General features: G+C 40.8%; 2 protein-coding genes across 3 annotated transcripts in view; one reads left to right on the forward strand and one right to left on the reverse strand.

The window, feature by feature from the left end:
* Window positions 1–3,701, forward strand: part of CAND2 (cullin associated and neddylation dissociated 2 (putative)) — a 51,830-nt gene extending 48,129 nt beyond the window's left edge. Inside the window, exons 14-15 of the mRNA XM_044667082.1 lie at window positions 132–239; window positions 3,097–3,701. Coding sequence (XP_044523017.1) covers window positions 132–239; window positions 3,097–3,324 — 336 coding nt within the window. The 3' untranslated portion in view covers window positions 3,325–3,701. The remainder of the gene's footprint in view (window positions 1–131; window positions 240–3,096) is intronic.
* A 1,472-nt stretch (window positions 3,702–5,173) lies between these two features.
* On the reverse strand, window positions 5,174–9,411 carry RPL32 (ribosomal protein L32). 2 transcript variants are annotated; one of them, XM_044667194.1, is made up of 4 exons: window positions 9,334–9,411; window positions 8,740–8,840; window positions 6,666–6,847; window positions 5,174–5,351 (listed from the first exon to the last, which is right to left on the reverse strand). In XM_044667194.1, exons 2-4 carry the CDS (start codon window positions 8,833–8,835, stop codon window positions 5,222–5,224), a joined length of 408 nt encoding a protein of 135 aa, XP_044523129.1. In that variant the 5' UTR covers window positions 8,836–8,840; window positions 9,334–9,411; the 3' UTR covers window positions 5,174–5,221. The 2 variants fall into 2 exon arrangements, with proteins under 2 accessions (XP_044523129.1, XP_044523195.1); XM_044667260.1 differs by having other exon boundaries at window positions 9,260–9,347.
* Window positions 9,412–13,213: the final 3,802 nt, after the last annotated feature.

Genomic DNA, 13,213 nt, shown 5'->3' on the forward strand with positions numbered 1-13,213 from the left:
GGTTCCCCTAGTGTCCAGGGAATCAGGAGGAAATAGCAAGAGTGAATTCTTCGGGGACAATTAGATTGATATTTGGGGAAATCTATTCTTTCTTCCTTCACACAAATCCCTTTTTTGCCCCCACTTTGCAGATGCTCACTTTCATCATGCTGGCCCGGCTGTCCACTCTGTGTCCCAACACCGTCCTGCAGAGGCTGGATCGCCTAGTGGAACCGTTGCGAGCCACCTGTACCTCCAAGGTAGGCTCGTCCCTCCTGATGGGATGAGGGCATGGGAACCCATGGCCTTGGACTCAGAAGATGGAACCAGCCACACAAGCATGTGGAGGAGAGGCGCAGTCAGGGGTGGTCCAGGGAAGAGGCCTTGGATGAGCAGGACCTTAGACATTCCAAGACATCGAGGGCATGGTAGAAGGGCATTCCGGGTGTTCGGGATGCAGTCAATACTGGGACAGAGTGAAGAGTCGGATTTGTGATTTCACTGGTACAGGGAGCTCACTAGATGAAGGAACTCTGGCAATGGAGGCTCGCTACTTCTTGGCAGCTTTTATCTGCTTGGGGAGCTGGCTAGAGCCCTCTAGGTAATGCTGGACAGGCCCAGGCATCCAGCCACAGTGGATCTTCCTGGCCTTCAAGTCAGCACTCTTGTCTGCTACGTCACAACTGTGGGGATCCACAGACGAATGAGTGACATCCGCCAAGTTTTGTAATTAATTGTATGAGATAGGATTTGCTTTTTTTCTTCAAACTTTACAGGGAGGTCTGGGATTCTGTGTGGCTTAGTAGGTTAAGTTTGCTGGACTTGGTGTTAAGACCTTCCTTAAGTTCCAGGCTGATGAGTCTGTAGTGAAATCACCTAGGGGCTAATCACTTGACAAGTGTTATATTCAAATTCTGAGAATTGTTGGTCTCACCTTGATTGACAGGGGACAGTTGGAGACATCGGAATATTTCCAGATGCCATGTGCCAGGGGCAAAAGTTGGTTGGCCTGAGAGTATAAATACCCCTAATAGCCATCTGGGAGGGGTCTTTGACCATTGATCTTTGGGTCTCTGACCATTGGTCATTGGTTCTCTCTGAATCTCCCTAGATCTTTAGGTATCTGAATCATCATAGCTCTTTAGGTCTCTGGGTCCCCTGGGTGGTGATGGGTGGAAGGGAAGTCTGAAGAAGAAGGTGATAGGGTTTGAATACTTCCTGAAGGTGTGAAGGCAAATACAAAACTGATAATAAGAAAGCTGAGAGGAAATCACCATCACAGCTGCAGCAAGAGCAGACTACTCTCTCTGGTTTGGCAGTGGCCAAGCTGAACCAGAGGGGTTGTGAAGAACAGTGCTCCAGCTTTACTGAATCAATAGCCTCCAGTCCTGAGTGATTATAGATTATAGATATTAGATGGACAGGGTCTCCAATCCCCAATCCGTATCCTTTCCCTAATTAAGATCATACATAAAGTATTGTATAAGTACCTTCCTGAGTTGTCATTATATCACGACCCTTGGGGAGGGAGCAAACACAGTCATGAACAATGTGATCCAAGGCTAATCAGAGCCCAATATTAATAATTGATCCAACCCCACGTGGGGCCTAAAAGGGTTACCCATCTACCTGACCCTTCGGTTCCTTCTTGGGCAACTGTTATCTAGAAGGGAAAATTATAACATCTAGCAAGGGTGGTTGGGGTTGGGGTTCCCCCATCACCAGCACCTAGGGAGAATACAAAGATACAGGTCCACCACACCAGTATCTATATCCTCCTAGTAGGACACACCCTTTCTTCATAACACAAGGTGGTGTCTATTTTCTCGGAGGGATAATAGCACCTACCTTAAGGTGTTATAAGTCCTAAGGGGATGGGAAAGGAATTAGCATTTATACACCTACTCTGTACTAAATGCTTTACAATAATTTTTCATCTTGTTTCACATCCCATTGATCTTGAAATCTTGGGAAATAGGGACTGTTATCCCTATATTACAGTTGAGGAAACTGAGGCAGAGGTTAAGTGACTTGCCCAGGGCCGTATAACTAGTGTCAGATGCCAGGCCTAGTGCTCAGTGGTACTATGGCACCTAACAAAATGTATGCAAACCTTAAAATGCTTTACAAATGTCAGCCAATACTACTTACTTCATCCATTGTCACTCAATATCTGTTCTGACAAATTCCAAAGAGAATTTTCTCATGGACTGTTTTCTTCAGGGAAGCTAGATGGTACAGTGGATAGTGCTGGGCCTGGAATCGGACTTCCTGCATTAAAATCTAGGCTCAGACATCAGCTATGTGTCCCTGGGCAAGTCACTTATCCTCTGCCTGAACTGGAAAAGGAAATGAGAAACCCCTCTTTAGGACCTTTGCCAAGAAGATCCCAAATGGGGTCAACAAGGAGTTGGATATAACTGAAAAAATGACTGAACAAAATTCTCTTTGCCTCTTGCCTTTTAGTGGCCTGGTTATTACCAATTTTGACTCTCAGGCTGGCATTTCCTAGAAGCTAAGAAAGTTTTACTGATGCCTTTTGGCTTAATAACTGTTATTTTTCACCAGCTCCTCTTCCAAATTTAACTCTGTGACAAAAATAAACAATCAAAATCTGTTATACAGAGATCAATATCCAATATACAGTATTACATACTGGTAGTCCTCATTTCATCTATTCATTGGTTTTTCAAATCTTTAGTAATTTTTCAGTTTTATTGTCATCAGATTCACTGTTCTCTTAGTTTTGCACGAGTTCATACAAATCATTGTCCATGTTTTTTAATTCCTCACTCATTTCCTAACTGGAAAATGTTTTATTCATATGCTATAGCTATAGCTATTCCCCAATTGATGAGCAACCCACTTTTGTTTTCAGCTCATTGATATAAGCAAAAACAATTAGGAAGATTCCCATCCTCCAAAGTAACCTCCCCTTTGCCAGGAGAACTCAAGATTATCAGTAGATATCCATCCCCTTTATGTTATAGGAGGAAATCAAGGCCCAGAGAGAAAAAATGAAGTGACAGAGCTAGTTAACAGCTGACTAGTTCAAATAAAGAGAAATCAGTTTCATTTACTATCCTTTCTTAAGTGATTTTTTCTTTCCTTTTATAGGTAAAAGCTGGTTCCGTCAAACAAGAATTTGAAAAGCAGGATGAACTCAAGCGCTCGGCTATGAGAGCCGTGGCTGCCTTACTGACTATACCAGAGGTGGAAAAAAGCCCAGTGATGGCAGAATTCTCTTCCCAAATCAGATCCAACCCTGAAATGGCGGCTCTTTTTGAAAGCATTCAGAAGGACTCTGCTTCCTTATATGCTCCAGAGTCAATGGACTTGAGTTAATGGCCTCAGATTTTTTTCCTCAAATATAAACCCTCTATTAGTGCAACAGATTCCTAATGAGCAAGTTGAGGAGTACCTAAGACGACCCCAACTCAGAGCCTTCATCTACTACAATCTGGGGCACACCCGCTAGTCTTTGGTCTTGGCCTCCATTGGAGATCTCTGTGCCCCAAATGGTGCTATTCCATTTCTTTCTCCAGTGACCTCAATCTGATGGCATAGCGACCAGAGCTGAAGGGTCAAGCAGAATGCCATGGAGTAACTAGGCCCTTTCAGTTCAAGGCCAAGTTTCAGACTATTAAGCAGGGCCACTAGGAAAAAAAATACTTCTGAAAGATTTTTGTCTTCATACTAAACATGAATGCTATAAAAACGAGGATTTTTAAGTTTCTATTTTGCACATTATCTGAAATGTTCCCATGTTCCTCTTTTAGACTTAGTGGATCTCTGAGTAGAAGACACTGTGAAAAGCAAGGTTAACTTGAGGGAGCTTCCAAGGGGAGATAAGCCCTTCCTTTATCCATATTGCTTGAAATTTTTCAGCTTCATAAATGACTCAATTAGGTTTATAGAGTATTCTTTAAACAAATTAAATATACCCTAGCTCTATGACCCTGGGCAAGTCAGTTAACCCCAATTAAGTCAGTCATTTACAATCCAGGATGAATTGGCTTCAAAAACCTCTATTCTCCTCACATTGATAACCCATTTCCCCGTAGATTCTGATGGTACTGATCACTTCAATAGCTGATAAATCAAGCACAGGAAAATTTTGATTAGTATAGACAAAAAGGAGACAAATAATTTTGGAGTCTGTACATAGAATCGCTCCCCACCTCACCCTCACCCTGACCCCCAGGTAGGGAACATTTCACTTTAAAGGTGATTTTCTTACTTAAGGGGCTAGCTTCCCAACCCTAAATAAGAATGTTATTTTACAAATGAAGTTAAAAGTACTAAGAAGTTTAAGGACTAGTCAAAGGTCACTCAGATCTAGTCCTGGATCTGCTGGGAGGACTGAAGGCAGCATTTAAGAATGTAGAGTTCTCAGAAAATACGGGAGAGGGAGAAGTAGGATGCCTACACTCCTAGCCCTTAGACACAGTGGCTAGCTATGTTAGGAATTAAATTCTGCCAGATATTGGTGGTGGAATCTGGCAAGTTGCTTAAACTCACTGATTTAAGCACCCTGTGTTGGCTATGACTATTAGTACCTCCATACTCCCTTCCAGATGGCAGTGTTTCTAAGAAGCTTTGTTTTCAGGAATGTTATTTTATCACCTCAAAACAGGGTCCTAATTAATAAGCTTTAGTTCCTATTTTTTTTATCCCCAGGACTCTCCTCCAAGCCACTTGAGGCTTCAGTGGAGTCAGGGATGCCCTCTTTGAGGCCTATTCCGAGTTTAATATCTATATAATCTGGAGTACTGGGTTTCTCTGGTTTGACAGACAATAAATAAAAGGTAGCCTATCTGCTTCTGCAGCAGTCTTTCTCTAAACCCATCCATCAGATGTTATACAGGTCCCTATAGTTAACATATTGCACAACTTGGTCCAACCCTCCTTTACAATGGTGGGCAATGATCTATGTAGAAAACATTCACAAAGACAGGGACTTCAGCTAATAAGCAACTTTGTATCCAAACCAGGAGAGAAAGGAGGCCTCCTTCAGACTAAAGAATGATCAAATAGGGGAAAAATGTCTAGAAGTAGCCATTTATGAAAACAAGGAAAAGGAGAGCTTTTTGTCACCGATTACTACTAACTATTCTGGCACAAATCGGGATAGAAATTCCAAAATGCTGACTTTTCAAATATCCTCTAAAAGCAACACGCAAACAAAACTAGATGGTAGTTTGAGGGTTTATTTAAGACAAATAAAGACGTGCAAAGTATTTTACTCATTTTCTTCGCTCCTCAGTCTAGCATTTGGATTGGTGATCTTGATGGCTAGCTGAGCTGCTCTCTCCACAATGACTTTCCGATTCTTGGAGGAAACATTGTGAGCAATCTCAGCACAGTAAGATCTGTAAAAACATCAAATAATTAAGATTAAAAACATGTCAGTTTACCAGCACCTAAACATAAAGGTAAGCATTCATCTAGCATCTTCAATGGACCAAGCACAGCACTAAGCATTTTTTTTAAAATCTCAAAAACATCACTCACTAGAGTACAGGAAAAACAACTGGTTAATGAAGATAGGAAAAGCTGAAATAAACACTAAATGGCTTCGTTGGATACTTCATGAAGTTGATAATCAACATTTATTACAACCCTTCCTCTCCAATGAGCCCAGGAAGCTGCCTGTCCTCACAATATTTAAAACTCGAGCTATCTTGTATATCACACCATCTTCTGTCTTAGTTGCTTTTTGTCTCAATATCCCACACATGCCTGCACAGAAACTATTTAAGGTTATTGAATAAGTGGTTTGTGATCCCTGAAATTGTTGCTCAGTTTGGCACCATGAAAAATGAAACAGAAGAGAGCATACAAATAGCCAAGACTTAACAGGCATTCTCTACCCCCGCACTGGAATTGCTTTTAATTTGGACAGGCAAAGATATCTGTGTAAATAAGAGTCCATTTAAATTAATATCACGGTATGTGCTTTAAAAAACGGTCATATTTTTTTTTTAAAAAACAGTCATATTTTGATGACCATATTTTATGGCTATTCTGAAAAAAAAAAATATTAAGATCCTCTATGAATGACACACGGGGAATGACTATAATGCATTATTTCCTTTTAAGTTCAATAGATTATGAAAATGTCATTTCTTTTCTAGTTCAAAAACTTTAGTAGTTAACACTACAATAGTAAAGTGAATTATATAAAGTATATATATATAGTAATATACATGCACTTAGATGTAGTAGCTATTAAACGATACACCTCTTAACCTAACACCTAATGTATATTTTTTTAAAATCATTAAACAAAAAGTCTCTGGGGAATGCTCATTTTCTGTGAGCTCTCTATGATTTTCAAGCCATGGTGATGATGGAAATTGGTTGCACACCACCCAATCAAAAAAAAACAACTCGTGTTACTTTTATGATTAAAATTCCTGGGTGTAGTAGACCAGCAAGTCTGAAGGCCCCACTATCCCACAAATATCAGTTACTTTATCGAGTCATCTTCCACTTTGAAAGCACAAGGAAAAAAGGGTAGAGTGGGGAGGAAATCAGCCAGCTTTGAGATAAAAAATTTTACATCCAATTTCACATTTAAAAGGAAAAATGTCAAGGCTCCTAGTCACAACATACAGACTACAGATTCAGCCATAGGTGCCCCAATAGCAGGAAGGCAGGGAAATAAATCCCTATGAACTTACTTATTGCACATCAGGAGCACTTCAAGCTCTTTGACATTATGTACCAAGAACTTCCTGAACCCGCTGGGCAACATGTGCTTTGTCTTCTTATTGCTTCCATAACCGATGTTGGGCATTAAGATCTGGCCCTTGAATCGTCTTCGCACTCTGTTGTCAATGCCTCTTGGTTTTCGCCAGTTTCTCTGTGATTAATAAAGGAGACTTCAATGAGGTGGCCCCAAACTCAGGATATCATATCTTCCAGAGTCCACAAGACTCCTTTCCACCATTCCCTGAGGCGAATCGTCAATACTCTGGGGCCCATAAGTCTCATTAGTGGTTGAGTCAAAATGCTTCCAGCTCCTATAACCAGCTGGTCTCAAAACATGCTTTAAGCCCCATCTGATGGCCACCCCAGGAAAACCAGGGCCTAAGCGGTAAGACACCTGCCTAACTAGCCCACTATATACTCCCATCTCTTAAAATAGTCATATCAAAACCAGTTACTGGAATAAATGTAATCACTTGACTTGCCCTTAATCTCCAGGCATAACTCCAAATTAAAATTTCTTACCCCTACCTTTTGTGCCACTCCCATGTGGGATATGATATGTAATATCCCCCTATAAAATACAAACCAGGAGCAAGAAACATTCATATCAATAGTGCCTGACAGAGTGCTCATTCATTCATTCAATAAACTCCTTTTCCAAAAGGGTAGATTATTTTATATGCTTGAAGGAACAAAAGTTGATTTTAGCATAGGAAGTGACCAGGAAGGTCGGTCATGGAGTCCAATCTCCTTATTTTACAGAGGAGGAAACTGAGTAAATAGAACATAGTTTTAGAACCAAGGCCCTCCCATCCCATGCTCTTGGCACTAGGCTTCATTCATTTATACTCTTCCCCCACGTGTGTATATATGTATATGTGCATGCACACATTTGTTATACATAAAATTATAACATCATAGAAGTTTATTTGATATATTGTCATTTATAAGTTCTATGTGACAAGATTATACAATACACACACAAATATTAAAAACTTGTATCTTCAGTTTTATAATCAATACTAGCTATTAGTTCCAAGAGCCATAAGGGCCAAGCAATGAGAAGGGTTAAATGACTTGTTCAGGGGTCAGAGTGGGAAGTATCTGAAGTCAAATCTGAACCCAGGACCCCTTGTCTCCAGGCCTGGTTTTCAATCTACTGCCCCCATTTCATGTATACTTTTACACATAAATGTCTGCACATATACACATGATTTCCAAATTTCTGACAACACTGAGTGCTGAGTACAACAGGCACCAGATGAAAACAATCTATCATGAGACTTGGGTTCCAGTTCAGGATTTACTATATCCTGATCCTACAAAAGTTATTTCTCTCTGGAGACAAGGAGTTTGTTAGGGAGAAAACATTTATAAAAGACCTACTGTGTGCTAAGCTCTTTACAAATATCCTAGCTTGACAACAACTCTGGAAGGCAAATTTTAGGATCGCTCCCATTTTACAGTGAAGAAAATGGAGGCAGACATAGTTTTAAGTGACCTGCCCAGAGTCAGGCAGGAAGAGAGCTAGAACAGATGATTTTCAAGGTAGAGATGATCTCCAAGATCTCTTCCAAGAAGATTCTATGTCGTCAATCAAGAATGTATTTATAAGGCAGCAAGGTGGCTCAGTGGATATTGTGCCAGGCCTGGAAACTGGAGGTGCTGGGTTCAAATGTGGTCTCAGACATGCACTAGCATGTTAAGTCCCTTAACCCCCTTTTCCCTAATCCATACTCCTCTCCTGCCTTGGAACCAAAATAGGATATGGATTATGACTCTAAAATTAACTCTCCCTCCTTCCCTGCCCTCTCTCCACCCAGTACACAACTCAAAACTTTTATAAAGGATGGATGTGAAAAAAATAAAATGTTATTTTAAACAAATAACCGGAAGGCTAAAATTCAAGAGAAAAGACCGCATTTACAATTTATAGACGCACCCTCTCTAACCATTGCCCCATCTTTTAGCCATGGCGCGGCCTTTGGTATGTCCAGAGCTTGGCCGAACCCCGACTGGGTGCTCAATAAATGGGGAACGCACCTTGATCTTGACATATCTGTCGGACTGGTGCCGGATAAACTTCTTGGTTCTCTTCTTGACGATCTTGGGCTTCACGAGAGGCCTGAGGGCGGGCATGATGCCTGTAAGACAAACCCTGGGCAGTTAGCCTTTTAGAGAGGCGCTAGGAAGGGGCCAGCCCAGACTCCCAGCTCCCGTCCCCCTGCGAAGGGTCAGCCCCAGCCCCGGCGTCTGTGGCAGATTGTCTTCCACTCACGAGCCACGCGCCGAGTTCGGAGTGGAATGGGTGTCCTCTGCAAGCCTCACTCTTCCTCCCACAGCCGAGCCTGGAAGAGCACAGGGAGCTCTCCAGAGGTGATTACCAAAGGCGAGGAGGAGGGCTCTGGGGCCCGAGGGACCCAAGCGGCCCTGCTACGTGTAACCCGGGGCTGATGGGGCCGGCGCGAAGGACTCCCGGGGTCTGTCGCTGCCGCCGGGGCAGGGAGAGATCTGAGATTCTCTTTCCTCAAACCTCACCCGGCTGGTCCCCTCCAGGACCCACCGGCTACTGCTTCTCGGGGTAAGTGAGCCTCGAGGCCGCTGCCCGGACGAGGATGGCGATGGATTAAGTCTTACCGGGTAAGAGACAGCAGCCTCCTCCACGGAAGCGCCGAAGGAAAGAGAGCGAGAGTGAGAAGGAAAGACGTAGCGCAAGGGCTGATGGGACTTTACGTCTACGTCCTGCAAGGGGAAGACAGACTGGTGTCACGACAGCGAAATTTAAAAGGCTCAAAAAAACTCTGAAAGATAAAGGAGAGATAGAACTTATCACTTTCAGTCACGCTGCTTAGATTCCTTAAGAAAGAGCACGGATTCTTGATTTCAAATATTATGTTTTGATTTATAAGCTTCCAGGACCTGACTGGGAAGGTACTTCCTTCCGCCAGCAGTTGAAATCTACCAGGGGTATCTTCCGCCAGTACCTCCTCCCTACAGTTTTCCTTCCCCTAGCGGCTGGGATGGATCTAAACTGGGAAGAGCTGAGACACCCACGTGGCTTTGTAAGGGATTTGCATGCCCCGGATCCTTTCATTTTCCTAATGTCGCTATTAAAGCCTGTGCATTGTATGTGCTTCTCTCTGCCCTAGTCGAAGAGATGCAATAGAGTGCAATCATAATTCAACAAATATTTATAACATTCCCATAGGGTTGCAATAAATGCAGAGATTGCAGTGACAGTTCCGATATTCATTCAACCACGGTTAAATTCCCATTGGGCGCCAAACATTGTGCTTGGCTCTGGGAAAGATGCTTGAATGAATCTCTTTCTTCTTTGGGCTTTGGTTGACGTGCATAATCAAGGATCATTAACACAGTTATCTCTGTTATTGCAAGGACTCTTGGATGAACTTAATAGATGCAAGAGAAATACTTTGTTGGAAGAGAGCCCCAGGACAGCATTTTGCTCTTCAGAATTGAATGCTTTTTAAAAATATGTTCACGATGCCGTCAGAATGCAAATCAAAGCAAATGATTTATCCCTTTTTTATTTGGTTATGTTTGGGGGTTATGGCTTTATAAGATTATTCACTTGCAAAAATGAATAATATGGAAACATGTTTTGCGTGATGATACTGTATAATCCATATTGAATTGCTTGCCAGCTCCGGGAAGGGGGAGGGAGACAATCTGGATCATATATCTTGGGAAAACTCATGTGGAAATTTGTTTATTATGTGTAATTTGTAATAAAAATAATAATTAAAAATGTCCTTTTATTCATTTATACAAATACTTATCTCACTCCCCCATTAGCCCCCACCCAATAAAATAAAACAACAAAACAAAAAGGAAAAATAAAACCCTCAAAACAAATACAGATTTTTCACTTTATTTACATTTTTATTTTGTGGTTTCTGTTTTATAGGAGTATTCACTTACAACAATGAATTTGGAAGTATGTTTTGCATGATAATACACTTATAACCCATCTCAAATTGCTTGCCATCTCTGAGAAAAGGGAGGGGAGACAACTTGGATCTTATAAATTCAGAAAATGTATGTTGAAAATTGTTACATGTAATTGGGAAAATAAAATGTAAAAAAACCTTTTGATTAAAAAACAAACAAACAAATATTGGGTATGTCAATTGGATTTTCTGCTAGTTTCAAGTTTGTCCCTGCCCCTCAAGAACTCACCCCGAGGGAAGTGCCAGGCACACCTGTTTTGGACTGAACAACAGACCTTGAAGTATTTGGTGGCCCCAATTTGGGTGGGACTGGTAAACATAGTCAAATGTTGAGTACCCTTATTTGTCTTAGTAGCTTCTCCCATTATATTAAAGTCTTTTCTCAGGAAGCCCAGCTCTTGGTTTGACCCTTTCCTTTTGTATTCATAGTAGTAGATACCCCAGCTGCTGGCTGCAGCCTGCTTGTAGCCTTTCTATGCATGCTTGCTGTGCCAAGTTCTCCAGAGGGTATAAAAGACCCCCAAGTTCTGTCACTCTTGGGAGAATCTTCTTGCACCTTGATTCTTCCCCCTAACCTCTTACTCCAGCCCCAGGATTTTGATTCTGTATTTGGGTGCCTGGCTCTGTGATAGTGGCCATTATTGGACCCATCTCTTTCCTGATTAAAAACTTGGGTTTTGGGGTTTTTTTCTGATAAATTTAGTAGTTCTGTGTTATTTCCAAGTTGACAATAATCCAGAAAAATCCTTACATTGGCCATGTCCAGAAATGCATGGCTCCTTCTGGATTTCAAGTCCTTGCCTTCCCTAACAGGAGGTAGGTGACCTGAATCATCTTTCCTCAGGTCTCATTTTCGAAGTTCTAAAGTCTTTGAAAGTTGCATTTCTCTATAATGTTATCACTGAGTAAATTTGTTCATCACATTTCCTAAAGGTCTTCTCAGTTTCCTATAAATCTATTTTGTCGTTTCTTATGGCATAATAAAATTATTTACATTAATACATATTCTGAGGACGGTTAAGTGACACAGTGAATAGAGTGCTGGGAAGAACTAAGTACAAATCTAGCCTCAGATACTTCTTAGCTGTGTGACCCTGAGTAAATCACAAACATTTTAGAAAAACTGGAAAACAACTTGGTAGGAACTAGGCACAGACCAACATCTCACACTATATACTAAGATAAGGTCAAAATAATTTAGAAATAAGGAGTGATGTAAGTAAATCAGGGGAGCATAAGAAAATGTACCTGTTAGAGCTATGGATAAGGAAAGAGTTTATGACCAGAGAAGAGATAGAGAGGATTTCGGAAAGTAAATAATTTTTGTTACATGAAATTTTAAAAAAAAGGTTTTGCTTAGACAAAACAACAACAACGACAACCAAAATTAGAAGGAAAGAGGAAAAAATATTTACAGCAAGTTTCTCTGATAATGGCTTCATATTTGTAAAAGTAAGAGCTATTCCCCAATTGACAGAGGATGCAAATAGGTCATTTTCAGAAGAAATTAAAGCTACTGATAGCCACGATAAACAAATATTCTAAATTATTTCTGATTTGTTGTTCTTCATTATTTCACTTGTGTCTCTTTGTGACCCAGTGTGGAGTTTTCTTGGGAAAATATTGGAGTGGTTGACCATTTCCTTCTCCAGTTCATTTTACAGATGAGGAAACTAAGGCAAAAAAGGGTTAAGTGACTGGGTCACACAACTAGTGTCTAATGCTAGATTTGAACTCAGGAAGATGAGCCTTCCTGACTCAAGATATAGTATTCTATCTACTGTGCTACCTAACTGTCCTCATTACTGATTAGAGAAATGCAAATTAAAACAATTCTGAGATAGCACCTCACACCTCTCATATTGGCTAATATGACAGCATAGGAAAATAACAATTGTTAGAGGAATGTGGGAAAATAGGAACACTAATGCACTGTTGGTGGTGTTGTGAATGATCTAGCCATTCTGGAGAACAATTTGGAACTCTGCTTAAAAGAGCTATAAAACCGCATACCTTTTGAGCCAGCAATACCACTAGGAGGTCTATATACTAAAGAAATCAAAGAAAAAAGAAAAGGCTCCTTTGTGCAAAAATATTTGTAACATCTCTTTTGGGAGTTGCAAAGAATTAGGAAGTGAGGGGATACCCATTAATTGGGGAATGGCTGAATAAGTTGTGGTGAATACTATTGTGCTATAAGAAATGACCAGCAGAAAGTTCAAGAAAACCTGGAAAGACCTACATGAACTGGTGCAGAATGAAGTGAGCAGAACCATGAAAATATTGTACATAACAACAGCAATATTTTAAGGATGATCAACTGTGAAAGATTTAGCTACTTTGATCAAGACAATAATCCCAGACAATTCCAAAGGATTCATGATGAAAAATATCATTCACTTCCAGAAAGAAAACTGATGAACACCAAATGCAGATTGAAACACTTTTAAAAATTTTATTTTTATTGTTCTTTTGTTTGTGTCTTTTTGCAACCCAGCTAATATGGAAATACATTTTGTATAATTTCATATGTATAATCAACCAAA

The sequence above is a fragment of the Gracilinanus agilis genome, chromosome 1 (genome assembly GCF_016433145.1).
Source record: "Gracilinanus agilis isolate LMUSP501 chromosome 1, AgileGrace, whole genome shotgun sequence".
NCBI lineage: Eukaryota > Metazoa > Chordata > Mammalia > Didelphimorphia > Didelphidae > Gracilinanus > Gracilinanus agilis.